The sequence below is a fragment of the Rousettus aegyptiacus genome, unplaced genomic scaffold (assembly GCF_014176215.1).
Source record: "Rousettus aegyptiacus isolate mRouAeg1 unplaced genomic scaffold, mRouAeg1.p scaffold_m13_p_16, whole genome shotgun sequence".
NCBI lineage: Eukaryota > Metazoa > Chordata > Mammalia > Chiroptera > Pteropodidae > Rousettus > Rousettus aegyptiacus.
In genome coordinates this window covers 40,542,730-40,566,070 of record NW_023416291.1, presented here as the reverse complement: position 1 = coordinate 40,566,070, position 23,341 = coordinate 40,542,730, and the positions used below count along the sequence as shown (strand labels likewise).

General features: G+C 46.1%; 1 protein-coding gene across 9 annotated transcripts in view; it reads left to right on the top strand.

Moving 5' to 3' along the window:
- EPS15L1 (epidermal growth factor receptor pathway substrate 15 like 1) overlaps nt 1–23,341 on the top strand; it is an 88,852-nt gene that overhangs the window by 10,149 nt on the left and 55,362 nt on the right. For all 9 annotated transcript variants that reach the window (XR_001598473.2, XR_001598474.2, XM_016157741.2 and 6 more), the window contains exons 2-9: nt 11,324–11,365; nt 11,563–11,652; nt 12,123–12,170; nt 13,734–13,829; nt 14,525–14,587; nt 16,910–17,035; nt 19,689–19,748; nt 22,796–23,026. Coding sequence is in view for 7 of the 9 variants with exons in the window: in XM_016157741.2 (XP_016013227.1) it covers nt 11,324–11,365; nt 11,563–11,652; nt 12,123–12,170; nt 13,734–13,829; nt 14,525–14,587; nt 16,910–17,035; nt 19,689–19,748; nt 22,796–23,026 (756 nt within the window). In the remaining 2 variants the exon portion in view is untranslated. The remainder of the gene's footprint in view (nt 1–11,323; nt 11,366–11,562; nt 11,653–12,122; nt 12,171–13,733; nt 13,830–14,524; nt 14,588–16,909; nt 17,036–19,688; nt 19,749–22,795; nt 23,027–23,341) is intronic.

The window sequence follows — 23,341 nt, the reverse complement described above, 5'->3', positions numbered from 1 at the left end:
TGAGGCCTTGGCTGAGGGTCAATACTTCTTGCTCCTTCAGCAACCACAGAGGGTCTTTTTGAGCAGGGGAGTGACCGTGTGCCAAGTGGAATGAAATGAAGAGGAAAGTGGTTGAAAGTGGGTCTAGCTGGGAAGCCGGGCCAGGTCTGGACCAAGGTGTGCGTAGAGTGAGGAGGGCATTGGAAGGCCAGCTCTCTGCTCTGTCCTTTAGTTCCCCCTTCCACTCCTTTCAGCAGGACAAAGCTGCATTCTTCTACCTGTCCCCGCCAGAGAGTTTGCTCTTTTGTTGGTGTGTTTCTTTCCTACCAGATCAACACTCAGCTCTTTGGCTGCAGGGACTGGCTTTTTGCTCACCTGGGGATCTGGGAGCCTGCTTGGTGCCTGGGCCCTAGATGACCCCCAGGCTCTGTAGAAGAGCAGAGGCTGATGATGCCACCCACAGAGGTGGAGCGGAGGCAGCAAGCTAGCCTGACGTGGGGGTATCTGGGAGTCCTTGGCAGGGAACTGCCTTGTGGCCAGGAGTACCTGTGTCCTGGGCAGTGTACTCTGTTAAGGGATGGTGTAATGTCAGGCAAGGGGTCAGAAGATGGCAGGGATGTTGGAACCCTGGCTTGCTGATGTAGGAAAGGAATTGCTGGAAGGTTCACGGGATATTTGGGGAAAATTGAGAGCACTGTGGGTTGTGGGTACCCTGTTGTGTAGGGGCCCTACTACTGAGCCATAGGCCCCATGAGTCTTTCCAGGGCCTTGTTCAGTGTCTGGTCCATCATGTGGAGGAAGGAAAGACAGAATGGACCAGGGCTGTTCTCTGAGATGCCTGGAGGAGCCAGGGAGGGCTGTGGGGATGCTGGGGCCACTTTTGATCTTAAGCAGCATTTTTGGGAGAAAGGGTTAGAATCTACTCTTTGCTGTACCCAGGCTGCCTGGGCAAGGTCTAGGGAGCTCCTGATTGCCTGGCCGCTTCCAGTCCCATCTACCAGCCCTCTTTGTGGTTGCACTTGACCTTGTCCTTCCAGAACCCACCCCATCCCTGGTTTTTTCCTGCCAGTGGTGCCCCCTTCACTCTCCGCTGTGGGCCTGTCCAGTGCTTCAACATGGTGGTGCTCAGCCTTGGTGTCTCCTGTCCCCTTGGGCAGGATCAGCTGGGGTGGTGGCTACCCCCCTGCCCTCACCTTGTGTCTGACCTTGTCCTGTCTTTTCCTCACAGTACTTGGCAGCCCTCTGAGTGCGTTGTCATTTCTAATGACATTCTCCTGGCAGACCAGGAGCTCCATGAGTCTTGGGGGGAGGTGGTCCCCTTATTCACTTCTGCACTTTTACCTAGGCCAGTGCTTGGGACCAGGTAGACGCTCAGTAGGTACGGTTTGAATGGCAGTGAGATTTCCACCTCGATGTCCCATAAGGACACCCCAGAGAAGCGTGTTTAAAGGTGAACTGTCATTCCCGCCCCCTTCTCTGCATTCCTTGGGCCTCATCCTCCTGGCGGATGCAGCCATCTTTCGCTTCCTCCTGGCCCTGCCCTCCTATCATTCCTTTCGCTAGCTGAGTGCATGTTCCATCACCTTCTCATGTGCGTGTTTGCTTAGGTTGTCTTCAGGATGACATTCTGGCTTCTCAACAAGGCATGTTCAGACCACATCAACTTACTGTGTCCACCCTTGCTACCTGGCTGAAATCATGCTGAGTGACCCCTGAATCCCTGCCTGCCCCTCTGCCCTGGAACCACCTTACCCATCCTTGGCCCTTGCTCAGGCTCTGGAGGCCCTGGCCATGCCTCCTGCTGTCAGGCCCCTTGGTACCATGCACTGTAGTCCACCCTGTTCTGTAGCCGTGGCCTCCTTCTGCCACCTGCCTCCTCTTCCTGAGCCCTAGAACATGGTCCCATGCACTTTTATGTCCTCCATGCATCCTTGTAGTGTGAACTCAAGTGTGTTTGTTGAATGAGAGAATGAATGAATTCATAAGTCCATGAGGTGAGAGAACTGGTGAATCCAAAGACAGACCAAGCTTTTAGGAAGTTTTCTGTGAAGGGTAGAGGGAGGCAGTAGTTTGAGGTGGAACTGGGATGGGGGCGCATTTCTGGCGATAGAACATGTTTTCACATGGAGCTGATGGAAGAAGCGTGACTGGGGAGAGAATAGGACTCAAAACAGCTAGTGTTTGGCCATTGCTCATCCTGTGTGACTCTCTGGTGGTCGGGATGTTCATCCTCATTTTCCAAATGAAGAAACCAAGGCACAGAGAGGCCGGTCACCCTCCCCAGGGTTGCACAGTGTTCTAGCGGTGAGATAGGATTTGAGTCCAGATTTGTATGGTGGCGCTGTTGACCTCTGTGTCCTGCATGCTGAATAGGGCAGTGTGTCAGGGTGATCTCTGTTTCTCTCGCACTTCCATTTTTGGTTGATGGGGCTGAGAGCGATGGTTTCCTAGGAGCATTGAAGCTTTCACACATTGACTCTATTCCTGTCCCCTTCCCAGCCTTTCCTGATGGCTCCTGGCCCTGAATTCCCTCCAGCTCTCTTATTTACATTGCTTGTCCAGCTCTTGTCCAGCTCTCTTGTGACATTTCATTGCTTGTCTAAATTTTCAGCTATGGTTCTCTCACTCCTTGGTTCTCCTTGAGGACGAGGACTGACCCTCCTCCCACCCCCGTGTTATGTCCCCACTGAAGGCTCTTAGTTCTGTGTGGGTCTTACAGAGTCCTGTGCTGAATGGCTGGCACACATCTTCAGGTGGTCCCCTCATTGTGGCAGTCATTTGGGTTCCTGGGGAGAATTGTGTATCTTCACATCCCTTTGAGCTTCTGTCTTTCCCTTTTCTGTCTATTTACAAAAGTATCGTGTGCTAATGTAGAGCTCTGGAGAGCTCAGAAAGAGCTAGGAGGCAGCTGGTTCACCAGCCGGTTCCCTATTAGCATGTGGTGTCCCTCCCACCACATTTAGATTCACATGGATTTGATCACCTAGCGCTTACCAGCCAGGTTATAATTGTCAGAGCTGGTTCGGACCCTCCCTTTTACTTAGCAAATATCTGACAGTTGTTCTGCATTAATAAATGTTCTTCCTGTACTGTTTTTACTGCTGTTTAGTCTTCTGTGCAGTGGAGACAAAGCAGTTCATTATTGGCTTCACCAGTCCTCAGCGGTTTCCAACCCTTCAGTCAACTGATGGAATTCTCTTGCCCTTCCTCCTCTTTCTTGCACACGTGATCTCTTCTTCAGGAGGAGACCTTACAGTAGTGGGAGGGCATACCTACACGTGTGCGTGTGCATATTTGAGTTAAAGAAATGCTAATTTTTACTGCTTGACAAATGCATGATCTAATAGAGCTGCTCTTTGTTTATCACACTTGACCCTGAAGCAGCTTGTACCTTCGGATCTTTGCCAGAGCAGAAACACATCAGATGTTGATCTGTAATTATGTAAAAGTTTAAACACACTAAAACTCTTGGGAAGAGTTTAATGAGCTCCCACATACTCACCACCCACATTACAACAGAGGCCAATGTTTTATAAATCTCTTCAGACCTGTCTACCATCTCCTGACCTCATATTCGTTTTTGAAGTTTTTTTTTTTAACTCTTAGAAATCATATTGCAATATGCATCTCTAACAGTTAAGATCATTTTTATATAACCATAGTGCCATGTTGCACCTTACACAATTAGTAATTCTTTAGTACTGTCTGTTACCCAGTCCATATTCAAATTTCCCTGATTGTCTAAAAATGCCACCTTGCATTTGGTTATGAGGTCTATCTATCTATCTATCTAATCTATCTAATCTATCTAGTGAGGCGACCCTTGGTTGACCTCACAGATTGCAAGGACCTTGTCAGTTTACAATCCCTTATTTTTTAAGCCTACAGCACCTGGTTTTCCAAGGTGGTGGTCTCCCATCCAAGTACTAATCAGGCCTGACCTTGCTTAGTTTCCGAGATAACACGGGATTGGGCTTGTTCAGGATAGCATGGCTATAGACTAGCCTTTGTTTTAAAGTCTATTTTGTGTGGTATAAGTATTGCTATCCCAGCTTTTGATTGTTTCCATGCTCATGAAACATCTTTTTTCATCCCTTTCAGTCCCTGTGTGTCTTTTGATCTGAAGTGAATCTCTTGTAGGCAACATATGTAATGGTCTTGTATTATTATCCATTTAGCTACCCTGTTTTTTTTATTGGAGAATTTAATCCACTTACTTGTAAAGTAATTGGTGATAGCTATGTGCTTATTGCCATTTTATTATTCACATTTTTGATCTTTTTTTCTTCTTAAAGAAGTCCCTATAATTTTCTGTAGTACTGGCTTGGTAGTGATGAACCTCTTTAGCTTTTTTTTTCTGTCTGGGAAGCTCTTTATCTGTCCTTCAATTCTAAATAATAGCTTTGTTGGGTAGAGTAATCTTGGTTATAGGTCCTTGCTTTTTGTCACTTTGAATATTTCCTGCCAGTCCCTTCTGATCTGCAAAGCTTCTGTTGAGAAATCAGCTGACAGTCTTATGGGAGCTTCCTTGAAAATAACTGCTTTTCTCTTGCTGCTTTTAAGATTCTCTTTGTCTTTAACCTTTGGCATTTTAATTATGTGTCTTGGTGTGAGCCTCTTTGGATTCATCTTGTTTGAGGCTCTGAGCTTCCATATCTGAGCTTGAATATCTATTTCCTTCACTGGGTTAGGGAAGTTTTCTGTCATTATTTCGTCAACTAGATTTTCAAACCCTTGCTCTCTCTCTCTACCCTTCTTCTGGTATTCCTATGATGTGAATATTGGTATACTTGATGTTGTCCCAGAAGCCCCGTAAACGAGCCTCATTTTTTTTTCCTGTTCTAATCAGATGTTTTCTGCTACCTTATCTTTCAAATCGCTGATTCAGTCCTCTGCTTCATCTAATCTACTGTTGAGTCGTCTTAAAGTATTTTTCATTTCAACTATTCTTCATTTCTGACTGGTTCTATCTTCATTTTTATGTTTTCTATCTCTTTGTTGAAGTTCTCACTGAATTCATCTACTCTTATCCTAAGTTCATTGAGTATCCTTATAAAAAGTGTTTTGAACTCTGCATCTAGTAGATTGCTTGTCTCCATTTTATGTATTTCTTTTTCTGGAGCTTTGTTGTGTTCTTTCATTTGGGTAATGTTTCTTTGTCTCCCCATTTTGGCTGCCTCCCTGTGTTGTTTCTATGTATTAGGTAAGGCTGCTATGTTTCTTGGTCTTAGTAGAGTAGGCTTATGTAGTAGGTGTACTCTGGGGCCCAGTGAGGCAGTCTTCGTGGTCATCTGAGCCAGGTACTCCAGCTGTGTACGCTCTCCTGTTGTAGTTGAGCCTTGATTGCTGTTTGCATGTCAGAGGGAGAGATTGACTCTCTGGCTGATTGGTTGTGAGAACTGGCCGGTTTTTACAATGGAGGAGCTATTGTATACGGGCCGACCTTATGGAGCAGGATTCGCTTTAGCAGGGCTCTGGTGTCTGCCCAGTTTGCCCTTTGGGGGTGTCATCCTCGGATGTGGCCTTGGGTAGGGCAGTGGCTCAGACTGAAGCTGACCGCTAGGCATGCAAGCCAGGGTCTCCTGGGAGGGGCCTTACCGCAGGCCAAGTTCAGCCTCTGTCTGTGCCCAACCTAGGACTACCTGGCATGAGCCGCCAAGCAGTCCGCAGATGGCTACCACCCACGCTGGACTTAGATGTACCTCGAGAGGCCAAGCCACAAACTAAGTCTGGCTGCTCCTAGTGCTGGGCTTGAGACTGCTCAGCAAGAGATGTGGGGCACTTTGAGGCCAAATGCTGCTTCTTTAGGTTTTTGTGAGCCTTTCAGAGATTTTAGGAAAGTCTACAGCATGAACCAGGCCATTTGGAAAATCTACTGGAAGGGGCTTGAGTGGGCCCACAAGTTGGGTGGGGTCTTAGGGAATCACCAGGGCCGGGTAGTCAGGTTGATGGAGACTCAGATATGGCGACCACCTGCATCTACGCACTGGGAGAAGGGAGGGCTCAACAAAGGAACAATGTCTTCTGCCAGCACTACTTTCTGGGAGAAAGCTGCCCCTCCAGCCCTTACCCTTAAGCCAGACAACTCAGTTTCTCCTTGTAAGTCCCTGGTACTCTTTGAGCTGCTGCCCCAGAGCTGGAGCTCAGAGCAAGTGAGTTTGTCAGCAAGTGAGTTTACACACGCAGGCTGCTTTAGAGGAATGTCTGTGACTCTAGCTGCCCTCCATCTCAAATATCTGCTGGTTTTCACAGGTAAAAGTTGTGAAGACTTCTCTTCCTGGTACTGGAATTCTGGGTTGGGGAACCTGGTGTGGGGCCAGGACCCTTTGATACATTAGGGGAATCTCCACAGCTGAAATAACCTTCTTGATTTTCACCTGCCACACATGGGTGTGAGACTAGCCTCTTTCGTGTCTCCACACCTCCTACCATTTTTGAGGTGGCCTTTTTTATGTGTCCAGTTGTCGAACTTCTGTTCAGCTAGACTTCAGGCAACTTCCAATAATGGCTGTGTTGTAGTTTATTTGTAATTTTGATGTAGTTGTGAGGAGGCAAACTCAGTGTTTACCTCCTCTACCATCTTTACTGGAGCACCCCATCCTATGTATTGTTTACTCACTTTCCTCCAGTGGTAACATCTTGCAGATCTATAGTACACCATCACAACCAAAACGTGGATGTTACTACAGCCACATGGTAACATCTGTAGTACCATCATAACAACCAAAACATTGACTTTGCTACAGTCAGATGCAGAACAGTTCTGTCCCAACAGGGACTGTTGCCTTTTTATAGCCACTTCCACTTCTCTCCCAACCCACCCTTTCATTAACCCCTGGCAACCACTAATCTGTTCATTTCTATCATTCGAGCATGTTATATAATGGAATCACATAGAATATAATCTTTGGAGATTGGCCTTTTCACTCAGCATAATCCTCTGGAGATTCTTCCAGGTTGTCGCATGTATTAGCAGTTTGTTCCTTTTCATTGCCAAGTAGTATTCCATGGGACCACAGTTTATTTAACTAGTCACCCATTGAAGGACATCTGGGTGTTTCTAGTTTTGGGTGTTGATAAATAAAGCTGCACTAAACGTTTGAGTACAGGATATTATGTGAACCCAGGTCTCCTTTTCTTGAGATGAATACCCAAGACAGTTGCTGGGTCGTGTGATAGTTGTGTATTTAGTTTTGTTTTTTTAGAAACTGCCATGTTGTGTTTCAGAGTAACTGTTTCTTTTTATAATCCCTCCAGCAATATACAAGTGATTGAATGTATTTGCCTACTCACAAATGTTGCTATTTTAGCCTTTCTGATAGGTGTGTGGTGGCATTTCACTGTGGTTTTAGGTTGCATTTCCTTGATGGCTAACAATATGTTGGGTATCTTTTCATTTGCTTATTTGCCATCCGTATATCATCTTTGGTGAAATGTCCCTTAATGTCTTGCCCGTGTTCTCATTGGATGGACTGTTTGCAGTTTTGCTGTTGAGTTTTGAGAGTTCTTTATATGTTCTAGATGCTAGTCCTTTGTTGGACATGTGATTTGCAAGTATTTCCTCCCCATCCATGGCTTAGCTTTTCATCCTCTTATCAGGGTCTTTCATAGAGCAAACATTTTAAATTTTGATGAGATCCAGTTTATTGAATTTTTTTTCCTCCTTATGAATTGGGCTTTTGGTGTCAAGTCTAAGAACTCTCTGCCTAGCCCCTGATCCTGAAGATCTTCCATATTTTTTCCTAAAATTTTTATAGTTTTACAGTTAAGTTTGTGATCCATTTGGAGTCAGTGTATATGTCCAAGTTGAATCTCACACTTTGATATCTGTTGAATAAACTTTGCCATCACATGATCACATGTGCATTTTCCCAGGCATGCATGCATGGGAGGCTGTGCAGTGGCCCAGCACCCAGCTCTGTCGTACATGGACTGTTTTTGCAGGGGGCAGTAGCTTAGAGCCATATAACCTGGGTGTTCTTATGGCTCCATCACTTACTGGCTCTGTGACCCTGGGTAACCTCAGTCTCCCATGTGTAAGTTGGGGGCTACAATGCTACCTGCCCATAGCGTTGTTGGGAGGATTAAGAGAGAGAGATAGAAAACCATTAGCACTCGATAATTGTGATCTACTATTTTATCAGAACAAGGAATTTTAGATACTCTTCTAAACATTTTACAATAAAAACAAATTTGCTTTTAAAAATGTCATTTTGAACCGAACATGGTCAGTGATCATTGCTTTGTTTTGCATGAGAGAGCATACTTCCAGCAGACTGAGAATTCTCCTCTTCCAGGCATAAAAATTTAGGAGTCCTGCCCTGGATGAAAGCAGGGATCAGAGCTGGGTAAACTCAATCCTGGTGGGATTACGAGTGGCTAGAACCCCAAACCTCAGAGGATCTCCCCTCTAAAGTGGTTCTGTTGTGTCATTCATCTCAAGCTGGTTTTCTCCAGCATTAAAATCACAGGCATTCACATAACTGTGATGTTTTAAAGCCCTCCCAACAGAAGGATGTGAACTTGTCCTCCAGTGTTTCCCCTTCCTGTCCTCGTTTGTAAACTCTGTATGGGCTGGAGGATAGGGTGAAGAGGCCACAGGAGCTTTTCATGTTATCTCTGCTAGTATTTTAAGACATGAAGAGCAACTAAAAGGTTGAATCAAAATTTATTGAACCTCATTAATTCAGATGCTATAAAAGATGGCATTTTAGTACAATGGGCTGGTGGAGGAGAATACCATCCTGGGCCGGCTCTATCTTGCTTCCAATCTTGAAACCATCATCTAGCCCTCTGCAGCCACTTACACTGAAAGCCTTGTCCCCTGGCCTATTCTGTTTTTACCTTTGCTCTGGCTCGGTCTTGGGCCTGCTTTAGGGTCAGACACTGGCAGGCAGCTTAGAGGGCTTTGTCCCAGCATCTGTTACACTCCCTCTGGGAGCAGCTGCCCACACTGGCTGTGTGGTTGTGACTGAGATCTCTGTGCAGGAGCTGGCCACACAGACTGCCCATCGTTGGGGGATTCATGGCATTAGCAATGTGCGTCTTCTGCTCTGTGACATTGACATTTCGGGCAGCTTGCAGGTGTGAGTCCATCATCCCTTTGAGGAAGGAGTGTGATAAGAGGAAGTACCAATTAGTTCTGGTATTTTCCCTTCTTTTTCCCCCTTCTGCTTTTTCAGTAGGTGAAGCATGTGTAATTAAATCTATCTCTCTAACTGTCTCATCATCTCAGCTTACTGAAATTGATTCCTGTAGTTAGAGTGGTGGAGGCACATACTGATTTTCTGTTAGAGATGATTTGGGATTGACACCTGGCCCTAGACTGTCGATGGGTGAGAGCCCTCAGCACACAGGGGTGGAGCTTTGGTTCTGGTGCTTCATATGCTTTTATGGACTATTCAAGGTCTTGTTTGTCTTGATTGTGGATCTTGTAGCTCAGAAACATTTGGAAAGTTTTAGGTAGTTGTTAACTCTGCCTCAATTACCAGACTTTTTTCACTGGATTCAGTAGCTTGGAAGCCTTTCTTGCCTGATACGAGATTTAAAAAAAAAAAAAAAACCCAGAGGAAATGTATTTCAGGACTGCACCTCCCTGATTGTTGGCAGGAAGGAGACCTTTGTCATCAAAATGGGGGCCTCTGGGGTCTATGCATTCCACTCCAGTGAGTCAGCGGCACATGATATGCTGTCTGGGCCTGCCACTGTCACCTTGACTGACAGATGACAGACAGCCTGCCTGACTTCGTTTCCTCCCTCAGCCTTACTCCTCTGGGGAGATGTGTTTCGAAAGCATGTGGAGTTTTAAGTCCAGGTCACGTGGACGTGTGATAAGGAGCTAAGGGTAACGGCTTCCCCCAGCGATGGCGTCAGGCCAAGGCTCCAGGCAGGTGGATCAGCTGTCCAGGGAGCTGCCGCAGCCGCACACTTACTTACCTCTCCCTCCCCATTGGTGTCATCGCCTTTCCTTTCTCAAGCCAGTACTCCTCACCTTCCAGCCTCTCTTAGTTTTTTTTTTTTTTGTTTTGTTTAGTGTTTTCTGCCTTTTTAGGATTTCCCTCTTTCTCTTCCCCTTTTTCTTTGTGTTTTGACTTTCCTCTCCCCTTTTAGATCTCTGTGCTCTTTTCCTTCTATTTTCACTGTCTTGGTATTGTTCTCAGTACTTTCGCTTCTTTATATGTTGGCAGGTGCTGGCATCCCCCAGAGAAGCCAGCCTTTATCTGGGCATTATTTTTAACCTGAAATGACTCTTTATAGCACAGTATATACAAGTATTGGGCTGATTCACATCCAGAGATTGCAACTGGACGGAACCCACCTCCCCCGACTCTTATTCATTATGAAAAACCACACAACAGCACTCAAAGACTTTTTAATAAGCACCGTAATCCCGTCCCTCATCCAGTCCTCATCTTTCCCACTTTCTTCTCTTGAGCTGTGTTCACACCTGTTCTTCTGTATGATTATACACGTAATGATGTTGTCTTCACTTTTCTTTGCTCACTAAGTCACAGCAGGTTTGCATACTGCTTTCCTCCCTTTATGCAGTAAACCACCAATACATGTCTGCCTTTATAGCCCACATCTTAGTGGCTGCTTAATCCCTTCCCACTGCCACCTCTCCTGGGTCCCCTGTTCTCACCACTGGGGGACAGCTTGCTGGAAGAGAGGTCCTGGACGTGGTGGGAAGTATGAAGGCTTGGCTGCCAACCAGGCGTAGCCTCAGCTTGCCACATGATACTGGCCCAGGCAGTTAATAGCAATGTCTTGGGGATCTGATGGCCGGAATGCGGAGTATCTTGTGCTCAGCAGAGGACTTTGAACTTCCTGCCTATCACAGTGAGAGTGATCACTGGCCAGCTCTCTCCCCACGAAGGCAGGTTGGTGTGCATTTCTATACAGTCCTTCTGGTAGCAAGTGGGGATGAGACCTGTGGCAGAGAAACTGGTCTGAAGCTCGTGTGTCTGGTGATTCATGATGACGTGCAGAGTCTCCTGTTCTGATTCTGGAGCCAGACAGTGATCTCCAAGGATAAGGGCGCCTTTCTCCTCTGAGCTCCCAGACGTGTTGACTCCCATCGTTCAGTGCATGGAAATTGACTCTGTGCTGTCACTCCTCCCCAGACAACCGTGTTGGCGTGGGAATTGGAACTTCTTAAAGAGCATTATAGCGTTTCTTTTTTCTAAATCTGCAACTAATTTGCAGTTTGTGTATAGAGGATATTTAAAGTGCATAACTTGATTTTTCACTATCGTATATTTCGATGATGACAGAATTGAAATGACACTTTTTTTTTCGAGGGAGTATGCCCACTTTTGACTGATATCTGTGTTTTTGTTTACAGATTCCCACTGGAAACCCATTATATGAATCTTATTATAAGCAGGTGAGTTTTACTGGTGTCTTTTTGGATGGAACTAGAGAGCAAGTGATCTGGAAAGCACAGCTCTGAATTGAAGCCCTATGCAGCCTCTGGTTCCTTCTGTTCTCTGGATTAAGATCAGCTCGTCAGTGTGGTGGGTGCTGCCATCCCTGCTGCTCTTTCCTGAAGCCTTATCTCGGTGTCGTCACTCCTCTTTGCAGGTAGACCCGGCGTATACAGGACGAGTTGGGGCCAGTGAAGCTGCACTTTTTCTAAAGAAGTCTGGGCTCTCAGACATTATCCTTGGGAAGGTATGTCAAGACTGAAAGTGATTTCTGTGTCTGCCCTCAGGGGACCCCCGGCAGGTGAGGGCTGTCCTGTGTAGACCCCTCTTGATGTAGATGGACCTTCTGGGGAGTGGGCAGGCTGCTGCCAGCCTCCCAAGGCTGTACTTTGTGAGTCCACATGTTCCAATGGTAACTAACACCTGATGCTTGGGTAGCAGAAAAAGAGGCCCGAAGCACTTTAGGGGTCTTGATAGTTTGTGGATTTATGTTGCCCTGGGTGTTCTTGGGACCTTGGTGTTTTCAGGGCTCTGCTATGGACTGGCCCTGTGCCCTGGAGGAAAGGAGGGCATTCACCTACTCTGAGTTAGGGGGCGTGGGTGGGAATTGCTTTGGCCTACCCCAAAGGCCTACATACAGCAGTGATGGCTCCTGTTTTATGAATAAATGGGTAATGATTAGTGGTCTCACTCATGAGCATTTTTGTGTTTCTACAGATATGGGACTTGGCTGATCCAGAAGGTAAAGGGTTCTTGGACAAACAGGTATATACACGTATGCTCAGAGCAAGTGAGGGGGCTGAGCCAGAGCCCCCAGGCCTGCTACTTTTGTACTTCCTTCCTGTTCGTGCCTCTGACACATGTCACTAGACAAACGTGTGGCCATCAAATTGTTAAAACAGGAAGGTTTCCTTTCGAAATAAAGGTCTTTGTTTGAACACTTGGAGCCATCTCTCATGATTAGTGTATCTTTTCATATTTGTGTACTTACAAGTGATTAAAATGTTTCAGAACATTTTATTTTGAAATAACTTCAAATTCTTACAGAAGTTGCAGAAATAGTTCAGAGTTTCCGTGTCTCCTCCTTCACCTTCCCCAGAGAGAGTAGCTTACTTCAACATTACATGATGCTCAGAGCCAGTGGCAGCACTGAACCAGAGGTCTTAGAGCTGGCAAGTTTTTCGTACACTTCTTTGGGTTTTTTTGGTGTGTGTAGTTCTATGTCATTTTGTCACTTGCATAGACACATGTGACCACAACCATAGTTGGGGCACAGACCTACCCCAGCACCCCAGAGAATCCCCACACCCCATCCTTCGGCAACCACCGGTTTCTTCTCCATTACAATCTCATCATTTCTAGAATGTTCTATAAATGAAAATTTATAGTACCTACACGTGATTTTAAATGGTCATATTTTAATTTAGTTCAGCTTTCCCCCAAACTAAATTTCAAGGGATGTTGTTCCTAGTGTCCCATGGTCTGCGATCCACTGTTCCTTCCTTCCTTCCTCGAGATTCACGCTGTGTATCCGCCTGTATCAGGTTCTGAGGATCCTTATGGGAAAGAAATCTGTTAACTTTAGAAATCTGTTAATCTCTCACTTTACACGGGAGTCCTTTGGATATCAGCTCGAGGAAGGCTGATCTATTACTTATCTCTTAGAAGACATTTTTAAAACCATGACTATTTATAGCTTTAAAACATTCCATATTCTTGGACCAGTTGAACAATTAAAATTAGATGATGCTGCGTGAGTCCACTAAGCCTGTGGATATGACCGGTTCAGGGTTAGGAGGTGGGCTGGGAGGAGCCAAGGCTGCTGATGGCCTGATTCAGGTCCTTTGTCCCTGTGTGGGAGATGATGTCTATGTTGGGCTTCAAGGGGTGCGGGGGTGGGCGGGGATGCTCTATTCAGCCAATGGGAACTCAGTGAATCCGGGGTGTAAATTCCTAAAAGCTGTGTGTATTCCAAACCATTTTTAAAAAGTCACTTGTATGAACCATAACTCATAGTCTGAAACATGTTATGCCAGCTACTTAGACAGTCAAGCATTTCCTAAGTATTGGGAGCATGTTATTTTTGGAAATATATTTATTTGAAATTTAACAGCATTCAGAATGCAATGGACTAAGTCCATTTTAGCATATTCATTTAAATAATGTTCCCAAGTTCAACTTGACACTGTAAGTGGCCTTCACACATACAGTCTTCCTCGATGAAGTGAACTGAAATCTCTCTTCACCTGAAGCCTGATGCCACAAACAGCTCTTCCTCTGTGGCTATGGGCTGGGTGGGGTTTATACCTTCCCCTTTTGGATTTGCAGGGTTTCTATGTTGCACTGAGACTAGTGGCCTGTGCACAGAGTGGCCACGAAGTTACCTTGAGCAATCTGAATTTGAACATGCCACCACCTAAATTCGTAAGTGCCAAAATCCTTCAAGTTCACCTTCTGGTGTCATCCATCTACTTGTCTTTCTCTCAATCTCTTTCCATGTTTTCTCTTATTGAGACAAAATTCACATAACCTAAAATTAACCATTTAAATTGAAAATTTAGTGACATTAGTGCATTCACAAAATTGTGCAACCATTACCTCCGTCTTGTTCTAGAACATTTTCCTCACCCCAAAAGGAAGCCTTGTACCCATTAAGTAATCACTCCCCATTTCCCCCTCCCCTAGCCCTTGACAGCCACTAATCTGCTTTCTATCTCTGGATTTGCTCTTTCTGGACATTTCGTGGGATTATACATCTGGCTTCTTTCACTCAGCACAGTGTTGCCAGGGTTCCTCCACATTGCTGTGTGTGTCAGCACTTCATTCCCCTTCATGGCTGAAGAAGATTGTATTGTATGCCCCTGCCCCCATTTTGTTTAATATGTTCATCTGGTGGACATAATAATTCATGTATGGGGATTTGTTCACCTGTTTTCACTTATTTTGGTTGCATACCTAGGAGTGGAATTGCTGGATCCCGTGGTCATTCCGTGTTTAACTTGTTGAGGTCTTCCCCCATTTTGAAAGCACTTTAAAATGTGTATCCTTTTCATAAACACGTTCTCCTGTAATTTAATTCTGTTCCAGCCGTAGCGGAATGTTTTTCTTTTTTTTCCCAGCGTGACACCAGCAGCCCTTTGATGGTCACACCGCCTTCGGCAGAGGCCCATTGGGCTGTGAGGGTAAGTGACAGGGCAGCATCCCTCGACTGTCCTTCATGTGTAGTGGTTTTAGCCATTTATGATGTTCCAAATATTTCACAGGACGATTATATTACCTGCTGTTTCAGAGTAAGTGTGCTATAGAGTTCAGATGAAATACTTTTCCCAATGAAAGTCTTTGAAACAGCTATGGCCTTTTCCTATAATTGAGGGTTGCCTAAGAAGACAGTTTCAGGTGTTGTATTCTGAAAATTTTACAGTTTAAATCTTGCATTTCTAGGTCATGTTCTGTGATTTCTGTCACTTGGATTGGTTAATCAGAATAGAGGGGATATTGTGAGAACTTGCAAGTGTGAGGACCTCCAGCATGCCTTTGCAGCTCTTTCTCTCATTTCCAGCTAGTGTACGCATTTTTCTTCCATTTCTGATGCTCTTGTTGGTTTTTGAAGAGCTTCTTTCAGCGCAGGAGCTCTGCCCTGTTTTATGCAGTTGGTTGGTTATCTGCTCAGAGAGTTTGGACAGGGGTGGGTCTGTGCAGGGACAGGTGCAGGAGGAGGTACCTGTGACCAAGGAATCGCGAAGTCACCTCCTTGAACAATCAAGCAGTTTCCCAGTGGTGATTACAGTAGCAAAAGACTTTGCTTTGTCATCTGGTTGCATGCTGCCTACTTTGAAAAAGGGGTGCCTTGTCATGAAAAATGTCAGCAAAGAGATCTTATTCCTTGAACTGTTCTGGCCCCTCTCTGGCAGGGCCCGTGCGAAGGCCTCAGGGGAAGGGCAGGCAGCTGAAGAGCCTGTGAGGCGTCAGAGGGGAGTCAGGGCAGCAGTGGTGCTGGGATAGGGTACACTGTTTTTAAAAGAGATTCCATTCAGAGAAACAGTGACAAACAAACCTGAAGTGCCAAGTGTTCTTTTTTATTGTGAAAGTTCCTGGACTTTTCGAAGCACCAAGTCAGTGAGCCTGACCAAAGCCCAGATGCTCAAAGTAGACGTAGGATGTTTGCCTTCTTAGCGCTCACGGTGACTTGTACATGCACTCTCTGATTGCCTTCTTGTTTCTGTCCTTTTTTTTTTTTTTTAATTGTGGTAAAACACACATAACATAAAGCACACCATCTTAACCATTTTTAAGTGTATAGTTCAGTGTCATTAAGTAGATTCATATTGTTGTGCAACCATCACCACCGTCCATCTCCAGAACTTGAACTTCCCAAACTGAAACTCTGTCCCCATTAAACATGAACTCCCCGTCCCCCTTTTCCAGCCCCTGGCACCCACCATAATACTTCCTGTCTCTGAGTTTTACCACTGAAGGGATCTCTTGCTGAGTCATACAGTGTTTGTCCGTGGTGTCAGGCTTCTTTCACTCAGCATAGTGTTCAGCAAGCTCATCCATGCTACAGCATGTGTCAGAATTTCCTTCCTCTTTAAGATCCAGTGATACTCCATTGTATGGCTAGACCACGTTTTGCTTCTGTCTTTCTCCATTGATGGACACTTATTGAAGGTGTTTTCCTAAGGTCCCCAGTGGCTCTAGCTTGTGGTCAGAGTGGGTGGTGAGAGGTCTGCTGTCCCCTGGTCTCCGTTTCCATAGAAGGCAGTTTGAAGGACCCCCATCTGTACCCTCCTCACCAACAGCCCCCTTTACATACTGCCTGTGTCATATTTCAGAATGACAGTAGCTGCTGCTTTGCAAGTTCTGCCCAGGCCTGCACCCTGTTCATGAAGAACTTTTATTATTTATTCTTTTACTATTAGACACAGAGGACTTAACCAGATTAAATCCGATTTGGATAATTAGTTGCTAAGTCTTTGGTTTATTTTTATATTTGATTCTTTAGTTCAGTAGAGTGATACCCAGATTTAGTTCTTTGTCTGGAGTAGCCTTTGTCTCCCAGGTAGCCTCTGGGGCCAGGTCTCTCTCCCCTATTGACCATGGCTGCCAGATCCATGGGTACTAGAGAGTGGTTTCTTTTAAGGCAAGGGTCCCCAACCCCCGGGGCCGCATACCAGTACCAGTCCATGGTCTGTTAGGAACTGGGCTACACAGCAGGAGGTGAGCGGCAGGTAGACCAGTGCAGCTTCATCTGTATTTGCAGCCGCTCCCCAGCGCTAGCATCACCGCCTCTGCTCTACCTCAGATCATCAGGCGTTAGACTCTCATAGGAGCACTGGTCCCTGGTGCTGAAAAGGTTGGGGGCTGCTGCTTTAGAGCATAAATTCACTCAACTGTCCTGTGCAGTTAGGTGAGGCTGCAAGTGGGTCCTCGCATTTCCAGCTGCAGCTCGCTTTGGATTTTCCTACAGGTCCACTTTTTTATTCAGGCTATTTCTTTCCAACTAGGTGGAAGAAAAGGCAAAATTCGACGGAATTTTTGAAAGCCTTTTACCCGTAAATGGCTTGCTCTCTGGAGACAAAGTCAAGCCAGTCCTCATGAACTCAAAGCTGCCTCTTGACGTCCTGGGCAGGGTAAGTGGTTGTCTTACCTCCTGCAAGGTCGCTGAATTCTGTCAGCCCCTGGGCTCGTTTCCCACTTGCTAGGCTTCATGCATAGGCGTGTTCTGTCAGGGGCCTTCGTAAGAGCTGATGTGGACGGAGCACTTGCTGCGACTAGGCTGGCTCAGGGCCTCAGGAGTGCAGCTCACAAATGCTTCCCAGCTTGTGGGAAGATGTTGTGGCCCATTGCACATGTGGGAAGGCAGCTCTGGGGCCCAGGGACAGGTGGAGCTGGGACTCGAACCCAGGCCTGGGATCTCCCTGTCTCTATTGTACTTTCAGGGAGAAGTGTGGGAGCTTATGTCTATATTTCTGTTCTGTTTTTAATTTTTTTTTTTTTTTTTGGCCTTCAGGTAAAGGTGTTTTTAATTCTGCAAGTTTAGAAAGAATTTAATGCATTTCCTCTTTTTAAAAAGCCTCAATTTTGCCCCAAATAAAAATATAAATTTTATAGGTACAGTTTTCTATCCTAGACTTTTTTCTCCACTGGGGGTTGTGTTATGGCCCTGGGGTTTGCTCTGTGCACAAAGCCTGGTTCCACATGGCTGTCTCTGTGCTGAGTTCTCTGCTCTGGACTCATGGGACAGTCGTTGTGTCTAGATGGGATTGATGTGATTCACCTGCCCCAGGCCTCTGTGGGCTCTGCCTCTGGGCCAGGCCTTGTGCTGAGCACTAAGAAGATGGGGATGAAATTAGACAGCCCATGAAGTCAAATAAATAAATGATGGTTACGATTATATTTATTTATTGAGGACTTAGTATGTACCAGGCCCTTTCTGGTGCTTTGCATGAATGAAGTCATTGAGTATTTGCACCCAGCTATTCTTGATGGTGTCACCCCCATTTTCCAGCTGAGGAAACTGGGGGCCTTCAGAGTGGCTGGTAAGTTGTTCAGGGTTGCACAGAGAAGGGAATGAAGTCTTGGGTGGTCCCCAGAGCTGCCACTCTTCCATGGTAACCCTCTACCCCCACTGACTCCTTGATAATCACAGTTCTGCCCGGATAGGACAGGAGTAAAGGAAGGCACTTCACCCACCTGAGCAAAGGGGTGCAGGGCAAGCAGGGGAGGCTTCCTAGAGGAGGTGCCCCTGGGGGTGTCCTCCAAAGTGAAGAAATAGGTACCAGACTATGAGTTGAGGAGTCTGGGCAGGGGACAGTGTGACCAGAGGCAGCCCGGCATACTGAGTAGGGCAGTTCTGCTTCTAGGGGACAGTGAGCAATGTCTGGAGATAGTTTTGGTTGTCCCTGGGTCTGGTGCTGTTGGCCTTAGGTGGGTGGAGGTCAGGATTGCTGCTCAAACTCAACACCCTGTGGTGCCCAGGACCCCCCACAAAGAATGATCTGGCCCCAAGTCAGTAGGGAAACCCTTGGACACAGGGAAGACTGTGGAGGCAGGGAGGCCTGTTCCTGTGTGGGACTCCCTCACAATGTGCTGTGTCTTTGGGAAGTTACTCTTCTGGAGCCTCTGCTTTCTAAACTGAAAAGACAGACATAAAGCACTCCTAGTACTGAACTCCTTTAAAAGGACATTCATGTGTTTGAGGGGACTGTAAACGGTTTGGTGTCCTGACAGGTCCAAGTGGAGTCCCAGGAGGTTGGGTTATGGTACTAAGGGCAACAGGGGCTCTGTGTGCCAGGCTGAGGAGCAGGGACTGGATGCTGTTGGAAGGGCAGGGTGGGGTCAGAGTTCATTCCAGAGCAGCCCCTTTGGTAATCCTGGGGACAGGACTAGAGGCAGGGAGGCCAGCTGGAGGCTCTGGTCTCTGGAGTGTTCAAGAGGTCTGAGCCAAGACCCAGCAGGGGTGGAGAGGAGAACCCACACGTGAGAAGCACCCCTGGGCTGCGGTCCCTAGTGATTGGCGGTGGCAGGGAGGTGTACCAGCACGTGCAGCATCTTGGATGGACCCCTGGGTTTCCTCTTAGCTCCGGGTACTGGTGCTGCGCCTAGTGTTTTCCAAGTCAGGCAGACCTGCTGATCTGGGGGAGCTGACTTGGGTCAGAAAGGTAGTGCCCTGATTGTGCTTTAGAAAATCTGGCATGTAGCCTTTTCTCTAAGAACCCATACCTTCCTGCCTGATCTTCTGCTGGTAGGTGGGCTTTGCACATTCCGTGGCACCTGCCTCACTCTCTGATGGCAGGAGATATGGGACACCACAGACTTGTTCAACCACATGCCCAGGACCCTGTTCATCAAAAATCGGGGTGGGAACTGATACGTGTGTGTATGCGGAAGTACCTTGTGTTCAGAGCAACACCTGTGCCAAAACCAAACCATCTTTTCTGATTTATTTATAAGACGATAAAGAAAAAAATCAAGGTGAATGCAATTATAATCATGATTATTTGTTAGAGAAAGTGAACATAATATTATGGAAAGGATCTTGGAGCTGGCAATACTTCATTGGATGACAGTTTTTCAGAGAATCCACAGACTGGTTCTTAATGCATTTTGATTGCCTTATTTTAATCCCAGCATGCACTCAGAATCTGAGTTCAGGTGGGCTCACTTGTTGTATGTGGGCCCTTTCCCCCACTAAGCCTTGGTACTTCCTCTCCCTCCAGTAAGCCTTGGTACAGTCAGCCTTGGTACTTCCCCCAGTAAGACTTGCTACTCTTTTCCTTACAGGTCTGGGACCTCAGTGACATCGACAAGGATGGGCACCTGGACAGAGATGAGTTTGCTGTGGTAGGTACCCATTGGGACTTCCCTCACCCTGCTGAGGAAGGGAATGTGCCACTCTTGGGGAGGGAGAAGGGGGTTTCTGGGCTCATTTGTTTTTTTTATCATTTAATTTAAAAAAGTGTTTATTTTGACATAGTTTGCATTTAAGGAAAAGTTGCAGTAATACAGAGAATTCTTCTGAATAACCTTCAGATTCCCCAGTGTTACTATTCTATCACGTTGCTTTATCCTTTTCCCTTCCTTCCTCTCTTCCCCCGTGAGTGCAAGTCCAGGCGGGTGTGCCCATGGTTTTTTCCTGTGAATCATTTTGGAGTAAGTTGTAGACACAATACCTTTAACCCCAAAATACTTCAGTGCACATTTCCCAAAACCAGGGAATTCTCTTCTATAACCATTGTCCAATTCAAAATCAGGAAATTAATATTGAAAGTATTTATTATAGTGTCTATTACAGGTTATAGCTTATATATTACTGCATTATATATGAATTATCTAATCTAAGGATATTATTCAGATTTTGCTAAAACGTCCTTTGTAGTGAAAGGGACTCCAGCCTAGTTTGGTATGTTCCGTAGCTCTTTCTCTTTTATGTCCTCTAATCTGGGGCGGCTCTGTCTGTTTTTGTGTCTCGTGGCCACGTGGGCATTTGCAGAATCCATTTTGCCAAGTGTCCCTTGGTGCAGGCTTGTCTGTTGTTTCCTCTGATGATCCAAATCTTGTACTTTATGGGGCAGAACCTCACCGAGGTGATGCGAGTTCTCTTGGGGCACACAACATCCATAGGACATGTGATGTCTTATTGTATGTCATTACCACGGTGTCAACCTTGATCGTGGTCAGGATGAAGGCCAGGGCTTCTCCCTGCAGTTACTCTTCCTCTGTGCTCAGTCTCATGAGAGACATGTAGAGATTGAGCACTCTGTTACCCCTCTAATTCTCACCCACCGTTTCTCCCAGGAGTCTCGCCTGCATCCGTTAGGACTCTGGTGATTACAGGTGGTCTGTCTTGTAATTCTGTCATTCCTCGCACATTTTCTAGCTGGCCTTCTACTGTCAAGAATTTGTATCAGAGTGAACTTATGGATGTGTCCTCTGCTCCATGGTCTATAATCCTTTACTGGTGTAACTTATCTTGCCCAGTGGGAGTTCCTCCCAGCTGGCTCTTTTGTCCTTTGGTCATATCCCATCATTCTCTGACCAGTTGCTTCCTCATGGCACAGTAAGATGTTCCTGGCTCCCCAAGATGTTCCCCACCCAGCCTTGTATCAGCCCCTTCTCTAGGGAGCCCTGGTCCTTAGAGTGGAGAATGGTGTTGGAAACCAGGGTGCTCAGTGCCCTGCTTCCCATTCCTCCCAGCAGACAGAGTTAGGAAGTAGGCGTGCTTGTAGACGAGCCTACCAGTGCCCCAGTATACCCCTTCTATCCATGCCAGAACCTAGGCACTCTAACGCTCTCCTCTTAGTGATGGCATTGGAGCTATGTGCAGATCAGGGGTCTTCTATCTTATGGGCCACCCTTCCTCGCAGCTAACCTCCATATGCCTGAGGGAACCCATTCACCTCTTCAGCTGCCTGGTGGGCTGGACTGACCTCACCCCGAGCCTGCCCTCCTCACCCTGGGCTCCCGTCAGTCTGTCCCTGCTCTTCTTCCTCCTATCCCTCAACCCTACTGCCATGTTGGACCTTTATCTTCCATTCATAGAAGATTTATTCACACTTACCTTGTTCTGTTAGACCTCAAAGTAGAATGAAGTAGCCTCTTATAGGTAAGGACAACACTGTAATAAATAGTAATTTAGTTCAAACCCCACCCCCTCCAAACAACAACAACAATAAAAAACACAACTGTGAATTATCTAGGAATACCCAAGCAATAAAAAACAATGAAATGCAACCATATCCTTAAAATAAATCTGTTTTAGGGATTTTAAACATCTTTAAAATGTGATTTGTACAACATATACATTAATTGAAACTTATTATATTTACTATGTGTGTAAAGCCTTTGAGATTTTAAACTTCTAGGTTAAATCTAAACCATTTTCCAAGAGAATTAGAAATTTCTCTTTCCATTCCCCTTATAAATCCTGATCGTCAGTAGTATTCAGATGTGTTTTTCTCCCACACATCAACTCTGTTTTGCCTTTTCATTTTGAGCATTTTCCATATTTCTCTATTATCCTGTTGTTTTTACTGGTCGTCATTCTTTTTTGTGGTAAAATATATATAACATAAAATTTACCATTTTAACTATTTTTAAGTGCCTAGTTCAGTGGCATTAAGTACCACCACCATCCATCTCCAGAACGCTTTACATCTTGCACAACTGAAACTCTGTTCCCATTACACATGAGCTCCTCTACCTCCTCCGCCAACCCCTCATTATTTATTTTTTGTTTTTCTTTGGACTACATTTGACCTAAGGTGTTCCTACCATTGAGCTGCTCTTGTGGGGGTTACAGGGACAAGGTGATTGGTCCCGAGTGAACCTTTCAGCCTCATAAGCCCCAAGTTTCCCTTTTTGGCTAGTTTTTATTATTTCTCATCATGTCAACCAAGATTTATGTTCTTTTCTAAATGGGTCTTAGAATTTTGTCATTTTGTGTTTCTGTACCTTCCTCAAACAGGAGAGCCACCTGTCCTGTCCTCTGCACAGCGCATGCTTTTCTGTAGTTTTCCGTGTCTCTGGAATATCCTGAAGTATATACAGCTCTCATAGTGTGTCTTTAGACTTCCAAATTCCAGTACTTTGAAAGTCGTCAGCCCTGGAGCCAGTGGCCTTCCTTTGTAGCGAGGGAACATGTGTGGAGTCTGGCATGCTTGAATTCCTTTTGTACTCATTCAGTCTCATGTGGTTAAACAAACGTCTTGGAAAATTATGCTTTGGAAGCATAGCTCATTACAAGAGGTTTATTTTTACTCTGTTCAGCTTGTAAACGTTTTCTAAAGGAGCAATCTTTGTCTCGTCACTGTAGCCCTGATAGAGCCGCCTTCTGCCTGCCCTGGGCCTGGGCTTGGCCACTGCAATGTGATTCTCTTTTGTGCTTACAGGCGATGCACTTGGTGTACCGAGCCCTCGAGAAGGAGCCTGTGCCCTCTGCCCTGCCCCCGTCTCTCATCCCACCTTCCAAGAGAAAGAAAGTGTTCCCAGGCGCTGTGCCCGTCCTGCCTGCCAGCCCCCCACCCAAAGACAGCCTCCGCTCCACGCCATCCCATGGCAGCGTCAGCAGCCTGAACAGCACGGGCAGTTTGTCTCCCAAGCACACCATCAAGCAAACACAAGTACGGTGCCCTCTGTGTGCATCGCTGCTTCTCAGAGCAGCTGTTTTGTGTGTAGAGCCCCAGTGAGATGTTCCTCGGGAGCAAGTAATTTGTGACCCCAAAAAGGCAACATTTGTGATTAAAAATATTTGTGATAGGTATTTTAGTCCATTTGGGCTGCTATAACAGAATACCATAGACTGACAGACATTTACTCCTCACTGTCTTAGAGGCTAGGAGTTCAAGATCAAGGTGCTGGTGGATTGGGCAACTGGTGAGGGCTTTCTGGTTCACAGGCAGCTCTCTTCTCACCGTGTGCTCTCATGGCAGAGGGGA